The following is a 20,068-nucleotide window of genomic DNA, read 5'->3' as shown; positions in this document are numbered from 1 at the left end:
TGACCCCCAGATTATTCTCCCCTGACCCTAGGCTCTCTGTGCCAGCTTGTCTTGTGCTAATCACATGTGGACAAGTCAGTTCCTTCCAACTGTGAAATGGGGCCCTCAACACAAGCCTGCTCTGTGAATGAGAGCTGATAGAGCATCATGCTGAGCCTTACCCCTTCCTCCCTGTTGCCTTCCTCCAGCTACCGGAAATCTGAGACACTTGAAGGGAATACCTCCTTCCACAAGCTCTTTGAAGCGGTTTTCTTCCGGAATCTCCTCCTTTCATGCAGGAGAAACCCAGCTTCTGGCCCCTCCAAATCTCTGGCATCTCTGGGGCTAGGATGCCTGTGGTTGAGGGTTAAACTGTTCTATATTATGAGGCCAGCTTCTGTTTGTGTCCAGCCATTCTTAAAATCTGGAGGAAAGCTGTTTTTCAGTTTAGTTCTAAACTTATTTAAATTAGTTCTATGCCTGAAACCTTCTGAGCAGTCACTTGGGAAGGGTTTTGGGGGCATTTCCTCTTGCCTGACACTGTGCTAGCTTCCAAGGATTTGGTAGATAGACGTGGTCTCTTCTCCTAACTTTGAAAATCTGATCATGCTATCTACCCTTTCCCCTGAAAAAAATGCCCCTGTGTCCGTACATTTTGAAATGTGTGCATCATTTTAGAGGGTTCATGTATCCCCTTGAAACACAGCTAAGGAAGCTTAAAGATCTGACTTCCCACAGAAGAAGCCCAACTGTGCTGTCTGTGGTGACCAAGAACACAGGTTCCCCATAAACGCGGGACAAAAGCAGGGACTTCCAGGATCAGGAGGTCATGCCCAGAGAAGGCAGGGAAGGCACTGTTGTCTGGCTTGGATTTTTGAAGCCCTGTTTCCTCTTCTAGGCTCCCCGAACCTGAGGACAAGGCCTCCCCCTCGCAGAGAGTCCAGCCTGGTATGTGTGCTCGGTTGTCTTCCTTGTTCCCTTTCTGGGTGCACTCTCATAGCCTCCAGTAGTTGACGTCTCCATGCAGAGCCTGTTGGTCCAGAGCTTTCCCAGGGCCATGCTGGGGCTTCCAGCTCTCTGGGGTTGGGGGCAGGGAGGAAAGCCAGGGGATCCCAGCCTTCCTGGGGCCTAGCTGGACAGTTTTTAATCGAAAAGGCACTGCACTCCAAAGCTAAATAAATCCACCCCGGCCACGGCACTGGCAGACATAAACATTTAGACTGGCTGGCGAGAGTGTCCAGCCAGGGCATTGCCAGAGGCTGGAAATAGGGCTGCTCTCCACGCGAGCCTGGAAGCCTTTCAGCTTTGCCTTCCTTGCTTGGAAGTGCCCGACGGATGCGATGGAGGCCAGAGCCTGGGAGGGCAGAGGATAGATCAGTGAGTACCCTCAGCAGGAGGGTAGCAAATGGCAGGGACTGGTATAGGCTGAAGCTCAAAGAGGCTCAGCACTGCCGGGGTCCATGGAGCCTGTGGGTGGGATTTCCTGGCACCTAGACTGTCAAGGAGGCCAATATGCTCTCAGGGTACTGGGGCTTGGGGTGAGAGGTGACAGGCAGAGAGAGCCCTAGAACTGAAAAATGTCATCCACGGCAGTGGGATGCAGTGGAAAGAGTGGGGCTTTGGGTCTGCCAGGCATGGATTCATGCTCCACTTCTGATATTTAGGAGCAGTGAGCCCCTGGGCAGGTTGCTTACCCTCCACAGGCCTCAATTTCCTTATTTATAAGAGAGGGGAACCATGCCACTCATCTCCTAGGGCTATTATGAGGGTGGGATGAGATGGTGTGTGTAGAAGGCTGGTCACCGGCTTTCCACGTCCTCTGTCAGCTCTGTGTGCTGTGTGGGGACAAGGCTTCCACAGTCACGTCAGGGCTTAGCAGCAAGGTTTACTGTGATCAGTGACCTCTGCCCCGGGGAGGGGGGTAGCAGCAGTCGCTGGAATAGTGGCCCTTCTGTAAACAGGACCTTGAAGGTGTGGGCCCTGGAGATGGGACTGTGCTGGCCTGGCCACCAGCCCCAGTAGACCTTCTGTCTTGTTTCCCCCCACCCCCACCCCTGCATTTGACACAACTGGACAGTGCGTTCTCCCCTTCTCCCATCTCTCTCAGCCCCACTGATTATTTTCAGGCAGACTTGATTTTGGCAAGAATGGGGTAATTCCTTCCACACCTACCAAAAGCAGGGCCCATAGAGGCAGAGCTCCTCTTTCCAGCGAGGTCTGGCTAACTCCCACTGGCCTGGGGGTGAGGCTGGGCTGGGACCAGGGCCACATATGCACACGCTCACAACGGCAGGGCCAGGCACCAGGGCAGGGAAAGTTGACCAGATCATATCCAATCCCTCAAAACCATCCTCCCGACCCTTCACTCACTCTGACCTGAGACAGTTCCGCAGTGACTGGTAGGAATAGAACATGCTGAGCCTTGAAGGATGAGGCAGGTTAAGGGGAATAGGATGGTGTTTCAGGATGGTGTTCAGCTTTGGCTTGTATTTCTAGAGTGTTTCCTGTGCCTCTGGCTAGACCAGAAGTTATTTTCGTTCTCTCCTGAGGCTATTATTAGTTCCAGTTTACAGATGAGGAAACTGAGGCTCAGAGAGGTCAAGGGCCTTTCTCAGGGTCACACAGCTGATGAACCTGGGTTTGGAGCCCACATGTATCCGTCTGCAAGGCAGGGTCATTTGAGGTCATCCTCAAAAGCTGCTTCCCCAACACTAGCCTCCCAAATACATGTACCTTTTTTATTTTTTATTTTAACCTCTTTGTACGATCCCAGGACATACTGGAAGTGATAGGGAGACACCAGGTCCTCGTTCGTCACAGTAGAGACCAGCCAAAGCTGGAATGTCCCCTCCACAAGGTCAAGAGGGTTGTCCTCCTAGTTCATTCTTGGTTGCCTGGTGCCTTGGACCAGAGTCTGACACCCAGTAGAATACAAAACAAGCATTTGTAAAACGAATGATTGAGGTTCACACATCATGGGCTGTGGCCACATTCTAAATTTCTCTGCATGTCAGGCTTAGGTATCAACATGCCAGCATCTAGGAAGCATTTAGGCTGCCCAGCATGATCACCCCACCCCAGAGCAAATGATCCTGAGCTTTATTCCATGTTTGCCTGACCGTTTGACATCATCATGATGACTGACCAAGGGCTCTCTCACCAACCCCACAGTCCCTTACACCCACCCCACACCTCTGTAGCAAGGTGTCACCCAGTGGACCTTCACCTGAGACTCAAGGACGTAACTTTCATCTCCCGGGGGGCAGTGTGTAGGGCTTTGTTACAATGGTGTCTCTGTTTTTTAACGTTCGCTTTGGGACCTGAAAACTGGATTCCAAAGATATGAGTGGATATTTACTAGAGGGTCATTTTCATAGCTCCGACAAGTTGCAAGTGAATCCTGGGTATTCTTAGAGAGCCTGGGCAGGAGAATGGCCTCTTAGGGAGACACCCTGGGACGCAGGTGATTGATAATCTTCAGGTCAGCTGCTGTCCAGCTGCTGCAAGTGCCACACTCACCTCTGTTACCATCCTGATCAGGTGGGTCTTGCTCACTGAGCCCTTCTCTGCCTCAGGGATTCCAGCTGCCAAAGCCGCCAGAGCCCCCTTCTGTTGAGGTGGAATACTACACGATTGCTGAATTCCAGTCGTGCATTTCTGATGGGATCAGCTTTCGAGGTGGACAGAAGGCAGAGGTGAGCTTTGGGCCATGAGGCTAAGTGTTATAACTCATGCTGGTCAGAGACTTCCCATGTTTCCCATTTATGTCTGGTGGTGGGGGGTGGCGGGGGGCAACATTCCTGAGGGGTGGGCAGGAAAGGTGCAGAAACAGGACCCACAAGGCTAAAAATTCGCCTAAAGCCTGTGTCACAGCCAGGACTAGAACCCACGGCTCATGTCTCCACCCAGCTCCCCTCACACCAGCATTTCCCAAAGCTCATCACAGGAGCCTGTGAGGGAGGCGCCTTGAAACAAAGGGCTTCTGGAGTCTAATGATTTTGGAGGAGAGTGAGGTAAACAAAACCCAGCCAGCTTTGTAGTGTTAATTGCAGAACTTCTCAGAACCTAGATATGGGGGTGTCACTGTGTGTGTCTCTAAGAGGGAACTGGAATAGACTGGATCGCCTAGCTTCCTCGCCCAGGAGCACCTGGGGGCCAGGGTTCCACAAGACCTACATTAGGAAGTGCTGTTGCTGGGAGACTGTGGAGCAGGCAGCCGGAGTAAGATAACTGAGGACCCCTGTTCGGACCATGTCCACACCACAGGCACCTCTGATCTTTGATTTAAGCACTTCTCCCCCAGGCTTTAATGAGTTCTCTCTGCAGATGGGTCATAGGCCCTGTCCTATGGACCCTCCCAGTCCATCTTCTAGCATTTATTCCCCCAGGTTTTGATGAGTTCTCTCTACAAATGGGTCATAGGCCCGTTCCTGCTCCCTCCCAAACCATCTCCTAGCATTTATGAGACCCTGCTCTGTGGCCAGCACTCCACGTGGCATTCCAGGGGCCAGAGAAGATCTGTGACTCAGTCATTTCTCTTGGGTGGCTCTGTGTAGTAATTGAGTTAAATCCAGTACTTCCTGTAAAACCATCAGAAGAGTAATTGGGCAGTCTCTACCTATTGAGGAGGTGATATCCCCAAAGTGGATGCTTTAAATCACATGCCTAGAACTTAGAACTAAATTTCCAAGAGAAATCATCCTCTCAAGTGGTGCCTATGCTTCCAGAAGAGCCTACAAAGTTCATAGTGTAAGAGAACTGACATTCTTAGGATCTACACAAGCAGGCCTTTTGAGTGTGGAGCAGGCAGAGTGAGGGATGAAATGTAGGACCCAAGGCAGGGCAGGGTTTGCCAAGAGCTGGCTTCAAAGGACTCTCCTCCTTCTCCCTGGAACTCTTCCTCCAGGAGTGTTCCATAGTTCAAAATTACAGTTGTCCTTCGGGATCCATGGGGGGTTGGTTCCACGACCCAGATCCTGGGATGCTCGATGCCCATGTAGAAAATGAGTGCAGCTGGCCCCTGTATCCTGGAATGCGGAGCCTGCACACGTGGAAAGCCCTCGGCACAGCCGGCAAGCACACTCCTGGCCTTTCTCCAGTCTCAAGTAGCAGTTTAGAAACAAGCTTCTTGAGTGAGTTTATACTCACGTGGGAATGACTGAGGGCCCCAGCCTTCCCATGGGAAACCAACTCAAAGAGATGTCCTCAGTGGTGGGATTTCAGTGGAGTGAAATGACCGTGGGCAGTGGGGAAACCAGGGAGATCTGGTCTCAAGCTTTACCTCTGAGTTCCGCTCACCTGCACCCTCCTGTTCTCTTCTGCCCTGAGAGACCCTTTCCAGGGACTCTGAGGGAGGGCCAGCAATGCACGGGTGATTGGAGGATGGGAGTGGTGGAGAGGCAGTCTTCTGTACAGATGGGTCCCTGGCAGGTGGGGTTTTGTGGGGACTGAGAACAGGGCACCTGTAGTAGCTCAGCAGGAAGAGGAGTGAGGGTCTGTGCAGGAGGCCAGCTCCACCAGGGTGTTGACGGAGACTTGGAAGAACAGGGGAGGGAGCCTTGGAGAGAGGGAGTCCCCCACCCTGGAGATGACAGAGACCTGGGTTTGAATGCCACCCCATCACTTCCTGCTTTGGGTCCGGCGCCACTTAATTGGTGATATTAGCTCATCCAGGAAGTGGAGATACTGTCCTCTAGAGCCTAGTGTCAGGTCCCAGCCCAGCACACAGTCGGGCCCCAGCGAGTACCCCAGCTCACTGGCCTGTCTGCCCCTTCCCCCAGGTCATCGACAAGAACTCGGGTGGCTGGTGGTACGTGCAGATTGGTGAGAAGGAGGGCTGGGCCCCCGCGTCCTACATTGATAAGCGCAAGAAGCCCAACCTGAGCCGCCGCACGAGCACTCTGACGCGGCCCAAGGTGCCCCCGCCGGCGCCGCCCAGCAAGCCCAAGGAGGCCGACGAGGGTCCAGCCGGCCCCGGCGAGAGCCAGGACTCCCCTCTGAGGCTCAAGTATGAGGAGCCCGAGTACGACATCCCTGCCTTTGGCTTCGACTCAGAGCCGGAGCTGAGCGAAGAGCCCACAGAGGACGGTGGCTCAGGGGACCGGCGGCCCACCCAGCCCCGCAGGCCGTCGCCCGCCTCCTCGCTGCAGCGCGCCCGCTTCAAGGTGGGTGGATCCACAGAGGACGTGGCCCTGGAGGAGGAGACCATCTATGAGAACGAGGGCTTCCGGCCGTGTGTAGAGGACGGCCTGTCAGCCAGACGCTCCTCCCGAGACAGCGACTCCCCGGGGGGCTCCCCGCTGTCCCTTGCCAGGAAAAATTCCCCCAGATCGGACTCCCCCAAATCATCCTCGCTTCTGAAGCTCAAGGCGGAGAAGAACGCCCAGGCGGAACTGGGAAAGAACCACTCCTCGGCCTCCTTTTCCTCATCCATCACCATCAACACCACTTGCTCCTCCTCCTCCTCCTCTTCCTCCTCATCCTTATCCAAGAACAGCGGGGACCTGAAGCCCCGTTCCGCCTCGGACGCGGGCATCCGTGGCACTCCCAAGGTCGGGGCGAAGAAGGATGCCGACCCAAAGGCTGGGCTGACCTCTTGTGCCCGGGCCAAGCCGTCGGTTCGGCCCAAGCCGTTCCTGAACCGCGCAGAGTCCCAGAGTCAAGAGAAGATGGACATTAGCACTTTACGGCGCCAGCTGAGGCCCACGGGCCAGCTCCGGGGCGGCCTCAAGGGCTCCAAGAGCGAGGATTCCGAGCTGCCGCCCCAGACGGCCTTCAAGGGTCCCAACGAGGGGTCCAGGAGAGGCTCGGCCGACCTCATCACCCTCCCTGCCGCCACGCCGCCCTGTCCCACCAAGAAGGGGCGGGAAGGACAGGCCACCTCCTATACAACATGCAGTGCCTACCAGAAGGTCCAGGACTCGGAGATCAGCTTCCCCGCGGGCGTGGAGGTACAGGTGCTTGAAAAGCTGGAAAGCGGCTGGTGGTACGTGAGGTTTGGGGAGCTGGAGGGCTGGGCCCCCTCCCACTATCTGGTGCTCGGCGAGAACGAGCCAGCTGACCCGCCTGGCAAAGAGACAGACGCAGTGGCGCCCAGGAACAAGCAGAACGAGGGCAAGTCGGACAGCCTGGAAAAGATCGAGAAGCGCGTCCAAGCGCTCAACACCGTCAACCAGAGCAAGAGGGCCACGCCGCCCATCCCCTCCAAGCCGCCCGGGGGCTTCGGCAAGACCTCGGGCGCCGGGGCGGTGAAGATGAGGAACGGCGTGCGGCAGGTGGCCGTCAGGCCCCAGTCGGTGTTCGTGTCTCCGCCACCCAAGGACAGCAACCTGTCCTGCGCCCTGAGGAGGAACGAGTCGCTCACGGCCACCGACAGCCTCCGAGGCGTCCGCCGGAACTCCTCCTTCAGCGCCGCCCGCTCGGCCGCCGCAGAGGCCAAGGGCCGCTTGGCTGAACGCGCTGCCAGCCAGGGCTCGGAGCCCCCCCTGCTGCCCACTCAGCGCAATGGCATCCCCGTGTCCCCCGTGCGCCCCAAGCCCATTGAGAAGTCCCAGTTCATCCACAACAACCTCAAAGATGTGTACGTCTCCATCGCAGACTATGAGGGGGACGACGAGACGGCGGGCTTCCAGGAGGGCGTGTCCATGGAGGTCCTGGAGAGGAACCCCAACGGCTGGTGGTACTGTCAGATCCTGGACGGGGTGAAGCCCTTCAAAGGCTGGGTGCCCTCCAACTACCTGGAGAAAAAGAACTAGTTGGGGGGCGTGGGTCCTTCCAGCCTTAGTGTGGGTGAGCGAGAATAAGACAAAAGGGAAAGGGGAAATGGGAGGGGGTGGGGAGGACAACAGAAACCTGCAGAATGTGTGACCTCAAAGACCCCAGCTGGAAGGTGGGGTCTGGTGGGGGCCCACATTGAGCAGGGAAAGGGAATGGGCAGGGGTGCCCTGGGCCTGGGATCAGAGGCGAGAAAGCTGAGCCTCAAGTGTGCACCTTGGGGACTTTGCTGATGGACTCGGCGCCATTTGGGACAGGCCGTGTGGGAAACCCCAATTTGTGCCTTGGCTGCCAATCTGGAAAAGATGTGGTTGTAGTTCCCTCACGTGCCCTGCCCCTGCCTAGCCTGGTTTCAGTGGCTGTTAACTTGGCCTCTGGAGTAGCCCTTGTATCGTCCTAACCTGTATTTGTGAATTATCCTGGTTTCCCAGGGACCACCACCCGCCACGGGTGGGTGTGGTAGGAGACACCACTGGCCCTGGGGCTTGGAGACATCTCTTGTGAGCTCAGGCTATCCCTGGGCCGGGCCTCCGTCTGTGTATGCGGAAGAAAAGGCAGTTGCCCAGGTGCCAGCAAGGATCCCCTTTCTTAGCCGTCACTGCCGCTGGCCTTGGGAAGAGTGCCCACCTACCCAGGGCATGCCGTGGAAGACCACCAGCTCCAGAGCTTACAGAGAAGGCGGGTGGAGCCGTCGGTCTCATCAGTCTGCACAGACTTTCTTTTGGGTTTTTCTGGGTGGGCAGTTCCTTTGCATGTTTTGGGAGAGGCATATTGCTTTGGGGCTTCTGTGTCAGGCCTTGGGTTTTTGGTCTTATTTTAGGGGTTGTTTGGGGGCCCAAGGGCAGTTAGCCTCACGGGATGGGATGGGGAGAAGGTGGCATTTCTGTCGTACTCTTGTGGGGAGGTTGGTTGGGTTTGTGTTTTGCATTCTTCCTCTCCACAAGCCGAAGTCGCTTCATTTGGTTTCCACTGTGTGGACAGCACCGGCGCTGGCCAGAGGGATTTCAGGTGGGAGAAGCCCCAGCCCCGGACGTGGCAAAGCAGACATGCTGCGCTCTCGGTTCTTGCGCCACCTCGGCAGGGCAGGACCCTCCCCAGGGAGGAGGATGGCGTCCAGGAGAGGAACAGCATACATTCTCCAGCCCGGGCAGGGCCCAAAGCCTCACGTGTAGGCAGTGGAGAAGCCGCGGTTGCCCCACCCTGGGCTGAGGGGACCCCGCTGGGCAGACACCACCAGCCATCCCGTGGCCTGCAAGCAACGCCCGAGAAGATGAAGATCCCTGGGCCCGGAGCCAACCCGGGCTTCCCCAGGGGCAGCGCCCCTGTGAAGCGAGAAGGGAGAACGTGAAGTCCCTCTCAACTGTTTCAGAGGCCACACTGGCTTCCCTGAGGACTCACTCTTTGCTGGGAGTAGATTTCCACACGTGCCTTTGATTGTGGACAAATCAGGCTTCACAGCCACTGATTTAGCTGCCAGATCCTGGACCGAGGAGGAAAGGCCCTCCCAAAGGCCCTCCCTCCACCCCTGCTCCCCACCCAGGCAGTGTATGTTGCTGGAAAAAACAGCACGGGACCTGTGCCTCGTGCCCTCAGCCCCCAGCCTCCCCACCCCCCCCCCCCCCCATACACTGATGCCTGGCAGCTCTAGCAAACTGCTCCCGTTCTTTGTTGAAAGGGCCGTGGTGAGATTTTGCTTCCTTTTGTTTGTTTAAAATTAAAATTAGTTATTTTCTTCTGCTGGACAGTATTAAATAGAGCAGGATGTTGAGTTATCTGCTAGATTGCAGTACTAATGGTAGTATTGTAGTGTCTTTATATTAATATTATTTGGACTTATTTGAACAATAATGATAAAGAAGTGGTTCATTATTTTTTAATTAATGCACTTTAATAAGGTGGAATGGAAAGAAACCCAGAGAGCAAAGTGCATTACTTAAAGATGCAGTATATACTTTTCTCATTTTTAAGCAGCACATATTTATTAAAAGAAAAAAGTAATTTATGATTATTTAAAATAAAATTTAAAAGTAGAGTGACTGTCCGGTTAAAGGACCTTCCACGTAGCTATCTTCCAGGGGGAGGGCTCAAGCGGCTTCACTCCTCAATGTCTGCACTGAGCCAGTTCAATGCCAGCCAGGCCAGGAAGGAAGGAGTGCAGGACCATCTGCCAAGCACAGAGCATCTCAGTTGGACTGGACCACAGTGCTCCCTAGAGCCTGCCTTTCCCTGCCCTTCCTCTTCCACTGTACTGCCCTGGGGGGCTCTCCCAGCCCTGCCAAGGACCCCGTCTCCTTAATCTCCAGTGCTCTTAGGTGATAAGAGTCACTGTAAGTGACCTTCAGGATCACTTCATGCCATACCCTCCTGTTAACTGCAGCCCAAAGACAGGAATTAGCTTTCCCCAAATCACACAGTTAGTTAACGGCAGACCTTCCCACCCCCGTTAGAGTTTATAGTGTGGTCATCATGTTTACATTGTGACATCCAGCCCTAAGGATGGCTGGGGCTTGCTCAGGCATCCAGGAAAAGTGGAGAATGCTGCCACCTAGTGACAGCATGTAGATTTGGGCAGCAAACAGGGATTGCCATGCCCCATCTTCACCCCTTGCCTCTCGCCATCACCCCGACTCACAGCACAGCACAAACCCTGCAAACCCAAAGAGAATATTAATACTTGAAGCAAGAAGGGTGCATGCCAGTCCCTCTCAGTCATGGCCAGGGGATGCCAGGGCTTGCGCCCCTGGACTCCTAGCCCTGCCCAGGGCCAAGAGGGCATTTCCCTAGAGCTACTGAGCTGCTTTGTGATGTTGGAGGGTACTGCTGGCAGCAGGTAGAGGAGGGAAGGGGCCTGGGGCTCTGACCCATCTGGAGGAAAACCAGATCGGATTAAAAAAGGAAAAAAAAAAAAAATCTCAGCAGTGTCCAAACCTAGTTTTCCATTAGTTGTGATTGAAAATGTGAAATAATGTTGTATTGCTGTATACTGCAACTTTAATCATAATGAGCCCTTCTGAGGTCATTATTGAGGTTTATATAATGCCTGAAGATGCATCCTTTGGTGCTTTTTTCTTTCAGTTTAAAGACTTTATTACAAGGGAAAAAGATGTCTTCATCTCTCTCCCACTTTGTAACAGGGACCTGGCTGGGGTCTCTGGCACCCATCATGCTATTCCCACTAGGCCAAGGGACCCCACGGGCAGCAAGAGGGAGCTGAAAGGGGCAACCTGAACTGCAGGTGTGCCAGCTCTGACCGGGTCCCCTCGCCAGCCCTCGGCCCCCTCCACCCCCAAGCCTGGCCCCATAGGCCCCTCGTTCTTCCTCCACTGTTCTCCATCTTGACGAAGGCATTATATAGAATCGTTTTAATCACTTTCAGATGTTAGAGCAGCATATTTTACAGGCATTTATATCTATTGCTTTCCTCAGCAAGGCATGTTACTACTTTTATCATCTAAGGGAAAAAAACAAACAAAAAAAAAAAGACAAGGGAATTTCGGTCAAGCATTATTTTCATATTACTAGTATTTGCAGAATAGATGTAGAACTATTTAAGTTTAGACCTTGGTTTGGTAGTTTTTTGTTTTGTTTTTAAGGGAAAAAAAAAAAGTAACCCCTACTTTTCCTGTTTTTTGTATTTAACTAATATATAATTTCTATAAGGTTACTCACTTCCCCTCCCCCTCCAAATACTTTGCATTCTCAATCGAAAATGAAAACAATCTGAGAGACAGGAAAAGTGCAATATTATCAAGAGGGATGCCAGGCTTGTAGGACAGTGGCGGGGAGGGCCAGCAGCCCCATGTGTTGCTGGGGGAGGTGGGGCTCTTGGAAGGAGTCAGCAGTGGAGCCGACAGGTGACCTGGGTATTGGCATTTTTTTATCCCTCCTCCCCCTCCCCCTTCCCTGGCAAGATGGCAGGGGTCTCTGCCAGAGGGCAGCCCCTTCTGCTGGGTGTTGTCCACCCAGAAGAAAGGGATTCAGGGAAGTGGCATGGGGCGCTCAGCCTCCCAGGGCCCCAGCCCTTGGCACACAGCAAGGACCTCCAGAAACCGCTCCTTGTTTTCATTTCCGTTCTTTTTCAGCCAGCTGCTCAGAAAGACCTGTCCTAAAAATCACCCTCAGCAGCCCTCTCTCACCCCAATCTCTTGATGTTTGGGCCATGATCCTTTTGATGTATGTTTGAGTCTTTCTAAAACTATGTAACCTCAAGTTCAGTTTATGAGCAGGAACCCTCAATGTAACCAAATCCTTCAGGGGGGTATGTGGGTGCCTTGAGCCCAGCCTCCTCCAGTGACACCAGTTCCCACAAGCCTGCAGCTGGGCCTGGCGCTGAGCCGGGGCCACCCATTCATCTCAATGACTTCAGCCCGAGCGAGGCATGATCCTGCCTCTGCTCAACACCCCAACAGTCCCCGGAAGATCTCAAAAAAACGTGTTGGAGAAGCCTGCCGAGGTCCCTGAGGACAGAACTTCCCTCAACAGGTACCAAGCTGCCACCTCCTACCCGGGTGCCGGTAGAGAGGGCAAGATGGGAAGTCTCTGGGTCCAAGCCCTGGGAGCTCTGCCCCTCAGGGTGACAGGTGCAACCTCGCTGGCTAATCCCTTCCCCCTCCAGTACTGTACACTTGCTGCTCCAACCCATTTGATGAATTTCTGTACAAATATGGATCTGGTGCCCAGAGTGGGACTGTGCCCCCATGGGTGGGTGTGTCTCCTTAGAGTGGATACGTCTATAGGTCCAGTTTTCGAGACGCTCAATTGCAGTGCTCTCTGGAAAGAGAATCATCCACATTGCTAAAGAATTAAGATTCCCTCACTTTTTTGAGGGCTGTGTGTTGTTGAGTAAGTGCATTGTGTATGTGGTGTGTGTGTGTGTGTGTGTGTGTGCACGCATGAGAGTGCATATGTGTGAGTGTTGGTCATTTCCCACTTGAACTAAATAACATGGGGTTAGAGGAAAGAGATACTGGGCAAGCTGTCTCCATTGAACAAGTCCTTGGCATTGGGCAGGCCCCACGGGACTCACAGCTTCTGGCAGCAAGTGTGTGTGTTATTCACATGCATAATTCCGGCTGGAGAGTGCAATGTGTCTTTTTTTTTTTTTTTTTTTTGTAATTATTTTATTAAGTATTTAGTTGGAAACTTCACACTGGCATTAACAGATCTAGCAGAAGCAGCCTAGGCCATTGTCCCGGGCTCCAAAATGAAGATGTGGAAAGGAGGCACTGCTGGGTGTGGAAGTGCTGAGGAGTTCAGACAGGGCCACCACCTGCAAACACGTGTCTAGCAGACTGCCTCCCAGCCTCTGCTGTGTGTGTCACCACTGTGGGAACCCCCGTGTCGTGAGAGCTGCTTGCCCTCAGTTCTCGTGTGGCTGAGGGTGGGTCAGGCTGGTCGGGGTGAGAATTAGGTCACCTGCCTGTGTGGGCACATCACGCCCTGATCTAGACCGCCAGCCCCAACTGAACACTTCATGGGGTCATGTGGAGGGTTCCCCCTTGACATCACTGAGCTTCTTGCCTAAATCATGATCTCTGGCTGGGGTGGCCTCTGGTTCTCCAGTTATGTGGTCACAGCCAGTGACAGAACAGGGTCATGACCTATAGCTTCATTTCGGGAAGCACAGCCCCACTGATGGCAGAGTCCCTCCCCGTTTTGTCCTGTGCAGCTGGGTCCTCAGGCCAGAAGTTGGGCACGTATGTTGGTGCTTACAGACTGGGTGGAGGGCTTTGCCTTCCTGGGCCTTGACCCTAACCTGCATGTAAAGTTGGTTTTACCATGCGATTCCCACCCCCCCACCCCCCCAATCCTATCTTTCTAATCTTGAGTTTGCACTTGACAATCAGCTTCCTCTTCCGTCCCAGAACTTAGTGGCCTTAGAGAATAGGTCCCTGCGATGAAGGTCCCCCCTTTGCTCCCATTTCCATCCTGGCTAATGGGCTGGACCTCAGGAGGCAAGAAAGAGAAAGGAAGAATTATCGTTTTAAAGCAGAAGTATGGATCGAGCACGTTGGAAGTGAGTGAGAGGCACGTTGGCGAGATGAATGTGTGAGAGACTGGGGTGGCTGGAGTTTTCCGTCCCTTCCCCGGGAAGGCGACTCCCAGAAGAGGATGTCTGCTAAGCAGAAAGGGAAAAGCGTGAGGAGGTTGAGTCAGGATTTGGAGTCTGGAGTTTTGTCTTTATTAGAAAGAAGGAAGAAGTGAATTTGGAGTGTTTCAGAAAGAAGCAAGCCAGTAGGGAGGAAACTTAGTGATTCAACACCCAAGGGCCCAGCCAGAATAGGCTGGGAAAGCCTCAAGATTTGGCTGTAGAAGAAGCTGACCAGAGGAAACTGCTAGTTGCTGGACCACAAGCTGGGTTGCCACAAGCATGTTCTTAACGGTAACTGATTTACTTAGTAGAAAGCCAAAGTTGCCAGCAACAAACCAATCTTTGAATTTGGAGAACATTCCTCCATCTCTTAGTTTCCAGGCTGGTTTTGCCCACCTCTCTCTGTCCAATTCAGAACTGGCCTCTCAAATTACTTGAACCAGAGACCAGTAACCAGAATGGTTCACCATCCCCAGACTGAAATTTTGGGGTCCAGACATCATCCAGCATTATCTGGGAGGAAGGCAACCTCATTTGCTCTTCTGTTGACACCAGTTAATTCTTGAGTATCTCTAACAATGTCTATGGTGTTTCAGTTTGCTGAGCCTGCCTCACTGGTGTGACTCAGAAGACAGGGTGCAATGCAGTCATCATGTTAGTGGCCTGTGAGCAAGGCATACTGCTCTTGAGCATTTCAGAGAAAGGTAAACAGAGCCTCCATTCTTGGGTCTGCAACTTGTCTCTGTAACAGGTTTTCTCTACATCCAGGACACAGGATGGGAAAAGGGTTTCACTGTCAGTTTACAGGAAATCTGCAGGAAGGTGACTTCTGAACAAGGCAGGTGTGAGTGGCAGGTTTGTGAAGCATGGGTTTGTGGACTGCATGGTTGCATGTGAGCTAGCTGGATGTCTTTGGGGCATTCCTCACAGTGTCCACACAACCCCTCCCAGCTCCTAGTGGGACCTGTGGGGCTGAAGGAGGTCATTCCCCTTTCTCCCCTCAGCAGAGAAATTGAAGAAAAGGACATTGAATTCAGTGCAGTTTGAGTGCTAAAAAATTTCCAAGCTCAATGGTGGTGCTAAACTGTCTCCATGTTTCTAATATTTTTAATAGTGGGTTTTTTTTTTTTCAGTTGTTCTCATCACAAAAATGCAGTGTCCTTGGGGAAGGGACCCAGCCCCTTGACCTGCCACTTTCCAGGTGTCCTTTATCATTTTGACGGGACTCTTTGGTCTGCAGAAAATATTCTGTCTTGGCATGCTTCTAGACTGTTGTAAGATTTGGGTTGTTTTGTTTTGTATTTTATGTTTACATGCATCTTGTATTTCCCCCAAAACTAAATAAAGTTTTTGCCTTTTTAACTGAACAGAATCACTCCTGATTCTCCCTGCCACCAGGAAACACATCCAGCTGAGTGGCAAAAGTCACATTACGCCCAAATGAGGCACGAACTTCAGGGTTTGGGCCCTCTGAGGACACTGGAAGGGTAGGGGGAAACATGTAAGCTCCCACCCTTGCTGGTGAGAAGCGTGCTCAAGCTCCCCACCCCTTTCCCCACCTTTGGAAAGCTTTCTGGCCAGTGGCCCAGGCTTTTAGAGATACAGACCTTGGGGCCACCAAGACCACAGCCAGTGGGCCTCCACAGCTCCTCTGCTTGGAGCCCCTGACCCTCCCCTACTTTTGCTGGACTACAGTAAGCAGGGCTGAGCAGTCCTGGTGTAGGAAGTAGCCCATGGCCATTCAAGGCCAGGCAGAGGCTGCCCAGCCAGAGCATCCTCCCAGGAGAGAGGGCAGGAAGGCAAGCATCCCGTGCCCCTCGGAGGCTCAGGCTGCCAGATGAGCTCGGTCCCCACATCGTGCCTGGACCCCCTCTGGCACTCCAGTTTTCATAGGCCACCTAAATGTACTCAGCCCACTTAGGAAGTTTTTCCAAAGGTCCCTAGCCAGAGGCCTCCCTTTCTAACTAGCTGTGCCACCCATTTGGCATAAGCCTCTGCACCCACCAGTGGGAGCGCAGCTGAGCTGAGCCAGAGGCAAGAGGTCTGGGCTTGGGGTGAGGGATGGGCAGACCCAGTTCTTGGGAGCTCAGCACAGCCCCTGCCATCCTCCCTTTAGCCCCTAGGTGGCGCCACCACTCCACGAAGGTTGCACACAGGTTCAGCTCCGGCTCAGCCTTCAGGAGCGCTTCATGGACTTCTGTGGCTCCTGCTCTTGACAGATCCAGAGACCTGCAGTCACGGAAGGGCAGTGGCTTCTCCCTTTCGGCTTACAACGAGGCTCACCTGGCATTCTGGCCTCTGCTGTACAAGCCCCAGGCCATGCTCCAGCCACCTCCCCCTCCCCTGCTGTCTCCCCTTGTACCAGGACACCGGGCCCTCTTCCTCCACACCTCCATCACCATCACCACCACCCCGCCACACACACACTGGCCCGCCCTTCCTCCCTGCCCAGCCCTCCATACTGCACGGCACAGCCCTCAGGCTGGTACGAAATCACCTTTATTCACAATCACGGTGATCCAAGTTCACAAAGGAGGCAGCGGCTACCCTCACACTAACAGAGACAATGGGATGGATGGCTTCTTCTCCCTGACCCTCAGGCCACACAGCCCCTGCACTTATGAACTTCCCTTGCCTCTGGGATGGGCGCCCTGACTGCTTGGGGCCACCACCAGCCCCATCTCACGCCACTTCCACAGAAGAGGTCTACGGGGTTAGTGGGAAGTAGAGACCCATGGCAGAATGGTGACTTCCCAAAGGTGCCCTGCAAGGCAGGTACAGATAGGGCCAGCCTGGCAAAGTGACCCCCCTCCCTGTGCTTCCCACCACACCACCCCATAGCACCAAAGAACCTCCCAAGAGTCACAAAAAAAGTCTTCCCACACCCCCAACAATCATTTTACAGAGGTGGCAGCTGAGGCTCAGAGCGACTGTGACCTGGCCAGGGCCACACAACTGGTCAGTGGCCAGGTCTAGAATCCCATGCTCTACAGGCCATGTAACAAAGCAGTCTCCAATGGGCGTAAAAAAGCCTTCGGAGGGGACAGAGGGCTGGAGGCTCGGGGAGACTTGGCCAAGGACTCTGAGAGCTGGCCCCAGCCCATGGCCTACCAGGACAGGCGTGCAGGGCTGAGATGACTATAACCGAAGGGCAGCTGGGGGTCCTCCCTCACTCCAAAATCAGGATCAAGAACCTAGAGGTGCTGGGACCCACCCCCTTCTCTCTCCTGGGGGACAGAGCGCCTACAATGACAAGACCAGCTGGCCTTCCCTCCCCCAGCCTGCCCAGACCTTTTCATGTCCTTACAGAGTGGGGAACTCGGGCCTCCTGATGTGTATGAGCCAGTTACGATACCCATGCTCCAGCCCAAGAAGGGCATTCTGTGGCTCCGGGTGATCCACTAGTCCCCGGGCACTGCAGAGGCCCTGCTGCCCTCTCTAGAAAGTGGACACAAGTTGCCAAAAGACATCCCAACTCGGCCCCTTTTTATGGAGTTCTATTTCACGGTAAGCAGAGCTGGCTATAGACTTGTGGGCTGGAGTTTAGGGAAGAGTTTAAGTGATGACAACCTCTGCTGGCCCCTCCAACCAGGCACTCCACCTACTAGGGCAGCATTTATAGGGGTCTTGGGGGTGGGAATTCACTCCCCCCACCCAAACTAACCCCTACACACCCAATAAATAAATAAATAAAAGTATGGGGGGGGGGGAGCCATTCTTACTCCAGGAAGTCCTCTACTCCCAACCCAGGATCCTGGCCTCTCCTGGGGATGCTAGCCTGACAGAAGACCTACCCTGCTCTACAGCCCACGCCAAGGGGCTGCCTCCAGGCAAGAGCATCCCTCAGCCCACTGAGGCAAACAGGCCATGACCAGGAAGAGGCCCTCCACGTCTCAATCAGGCCAGGAGGCCAGCAACCCAGAGCCCAGAGGCTTCTGAAGCCTGTCTGTCCACCCATCCAGGGTGAGTGGGAGACAGGCACAGCACAGAGGGGCAGCCCTCCTGCGATGACAGGGATCCACTGGCCGTCTTACCCTTGGCTGCCAGGCCCAAGGGGCAGGGAAAGAAGGAAGGAGACAGTGAGGGAAGGTCAGAGAGTAAGGCAGCAGCCCAGGAACTGCCTGCCCAGGGCTGCCGTTGTACAGGTTGTGCACTGCTCAAGGGCAGCTGGCTAAAGGAGAAAACAGGCTGAAGTCCCAGTGCACACTCCACTAGCCAAGCCACATGTCTGGGCTCAGGGCCGCATCTGCCCAGAGGAAGGGATGCACTTTCTAATGTTCACAAAGGTGCCACACAGGCTAAAGAGACCTCCTGGGAATCCACCCCAGGCAGGAAAGGACCAGGACAGGCTGAGATCACCACCACCCACCCCCCCACAGCTTTAGCCCCTCGGCCTGCAGGGAAGAGCAGCAACTTGCTTCTGCCCCCACCTCCCAGCCTGACACCCCTTCCTCTCCAGACCTCAGGGGCTGTTTCCCAAGTTTAATGAGAAGGGGAAAGAATTTCCAAAATGAAGAGAAGGGGCCCTGTTGACTTGCGCCTCAGCTGGAGCCGGGCTGGAGTCAGAGGAAGCTGGGGAGCAGGTGGGTCCGAGATGGCTAGGAGCTGCGGTAGGTCTTGATGATGTCCTTGATGGGCCGGCGGCAGATGGGGCAGCAGGCGTGCAGAGCCTTCTTGAGGCGCAGGCCACAGGCATAGCAGAGGCACATATGGCCACACGTGTAGATGACCGTGTCCACCGCGTGCTCATAGCAAATGGTGCACTCATCGCTCCACGGGCCCCCGCCTGGGGTCACTGGTGATTCGGGCAGACTCACTGGTGAGTTGGGGGCTGTCCCTGGGGACACAGGGACAGCAGTGAGGGGGAGACATGAATGTGGTCAGTCCCAGGTTCATGAAGAAAGCCCCGGCCTCTCTTCCTCCATGGATCGGGATCAGCCTGTCTACCCAACCACCCACCTCCTGGGCACAAGAGGAAAGAGGATGCACTCTGGACAGCTTCACTTCCGGCCCCTCCATGCCCAGACCCAGGGCCGGGCAGTCCGTGAAGCAACGAGAAGAGGCAGGAAGGATGGAGGAAGGATGCGGCCCAAAGCGCCCTGGGGGAGGCCCCTGCTGAGCTACCCTCTGGTGGTCTTTGTGCTCAAGAAGTCCTCTGGAGAAAGCCACCCAGCTCAGAGACAGGACAGGACACAGCCCAGGAATCACCACTCAACCTGGGTTCACTGCGCCCATCTCCAGCTCCTCCGGGGCCCGGTCTGCAGACCTGCCTCAGCCAGGCTGGAGGGCAGGTCCCTCAGAGTGGAAGGGCTGCCACATGGAATCAAAGGGGCCAGCCTACTTACCTCCAGCAGAGCTCCCCAGAGGGCCAGAGCTGCAGGTGCCGAGTGAGGGGTCAGAGAGGCGGATGCCCAGGGTGCTGGGGGAGGTTGGTGTGGAGGCGGGGGAGCAGGGGAGCGATGGGATGCCCCGCTCTGCCAGGATGGTGGAGCCTGCAGAAAGGGAGGGAAGGAGGAAGGTGGGACATAGACACTCAGAGGCCCACTGGGAGAAAGCTCGAGTTTCCATCCTCCATTAGGTTCCCAGAAGAGAAAAGGGTGGTGCAGCCTGACCACACAGCCCAGCCACTAGGCTCAGAGACTGACTGAGCCTTTCCCCTAAAGAGCTAACTGTCCAGGGAGTCTCTTGGGGCTCTCCTCAATCCCCTCCTCCAGCCAGCCTTGATTCCCCCCACCCCACCACCACATATCTCTATCTAGCACTGACCAGTCATACACACCATGCATGGAAATAAGCAATCACAGAGCCTGGGAAATTATTTTGTTCTTTGCCCAGGAATGTAACTTTGTAATGTTTCCCTATTTAAACCCTGAGCTTCCTGAGAGCAGAAAGCCTGACTCACCTGTGACTTTCCCACAGGCCCTAACATAATGCCCTACACACAAGTAAGTGCTCAATGAGATATTTTTTATTACTAGTTATTCAGTCTAATTTAGTTATTCAATCTAATTCATTTAACAGTCACTGTTTCTAAGAATATTTATTAGCTGTCCACAGGATTTCTCTTAGTAGCGTTAACACATTTTAAGTGAACTATCATCTCCTTCTTTCAGAAATTTATACCTCCTATTTGCTTTTCTTGCTTTATTGCACTGGTTAGTATTTTCAGAATGATACTATACAGCATCTCCATCACTTTCTTGACTTTAATGATAATGTTTCTAA

General features: G+C 54.1%; 2 protein-coding genes across 8 annotated transcripts in view; one reads left to right on the top strand and one right to left on the bottom strand.

Moving 5' to 3' along the window:
* SH3PXD2A (SH3 and PX domains 2A) overlaps positions 1-15,215 on the top strand; it is a 246,120-nt gene extending 230,905 nt beyond the window's left edge. For all 3 annotated transcript variants that reach the window (XM_061162537.1, XM_061162532.1, XM_061162536.1), the window contains 3 exons: positions 878-927; positions 3,555-3,674; positions 5,760-15,215. In XM_061162537.1, the coding sequence (XP_061018520.1) occupies positions 878-927; positions 3,555-3,674; positions 5,760-7,733 (2,144 nt within the window). In that variant the 3' untranslated portion in view covers positions 7,734-15,215. The remainder of the gene's footprint in view (positions 1-877; positions 928-3,554; positions 3,675-5,759) is intronic.
* Positions 15,216-16,326: 1,111 nt separating this feature from the next.
* NEURL1 (neuralized E3 ubiquitin protein ligase 1) overlaps positions 16,327-20,068 on the bottom strand; it is a 73,273-nt gene continuing 69,531 nt past the window's right edge. For all 5 annotated transcript variants that reach the window (XM_061162538.1, XM_061162540.1, XM_061162541.1 and 2 more), the window contains exons 5-6: positions 19,189-19,335; positions 16,327-18,680 (exon numbers count right to left, since the gene is read on the bottom strand). In XM_061162538.1, the coding sequence (XP_061018521.1) occupies positions 18,442-18,680; positions 19,189-19,335 (386 nt within the window). In that variant the 3' untranslated portion in view covers positions 16,327-18,441. The remainder of the gene's footprint in view (positions 18,681-19,188; positions 19,336-20,068) is intronic.

This window comes from Dama dama, chromosome 15 (genome assembly GCF_033118175.1).
Source record: "Dama dama isolate Ldn47 chromosome 15, ASM3311817v1, whole genome shotgun sequence".
Lineage (NCBI taxonomy): Eukaryota > Metazoa > Chordata > Mammalia > Artiodactyla > Cervidae > Dama > Dama dama.
The sequence above is the reverse complement of the archived record's forward strand: the minus strand, read 5'-3'. Positions and strand labels throughout refer to the sequence as shown.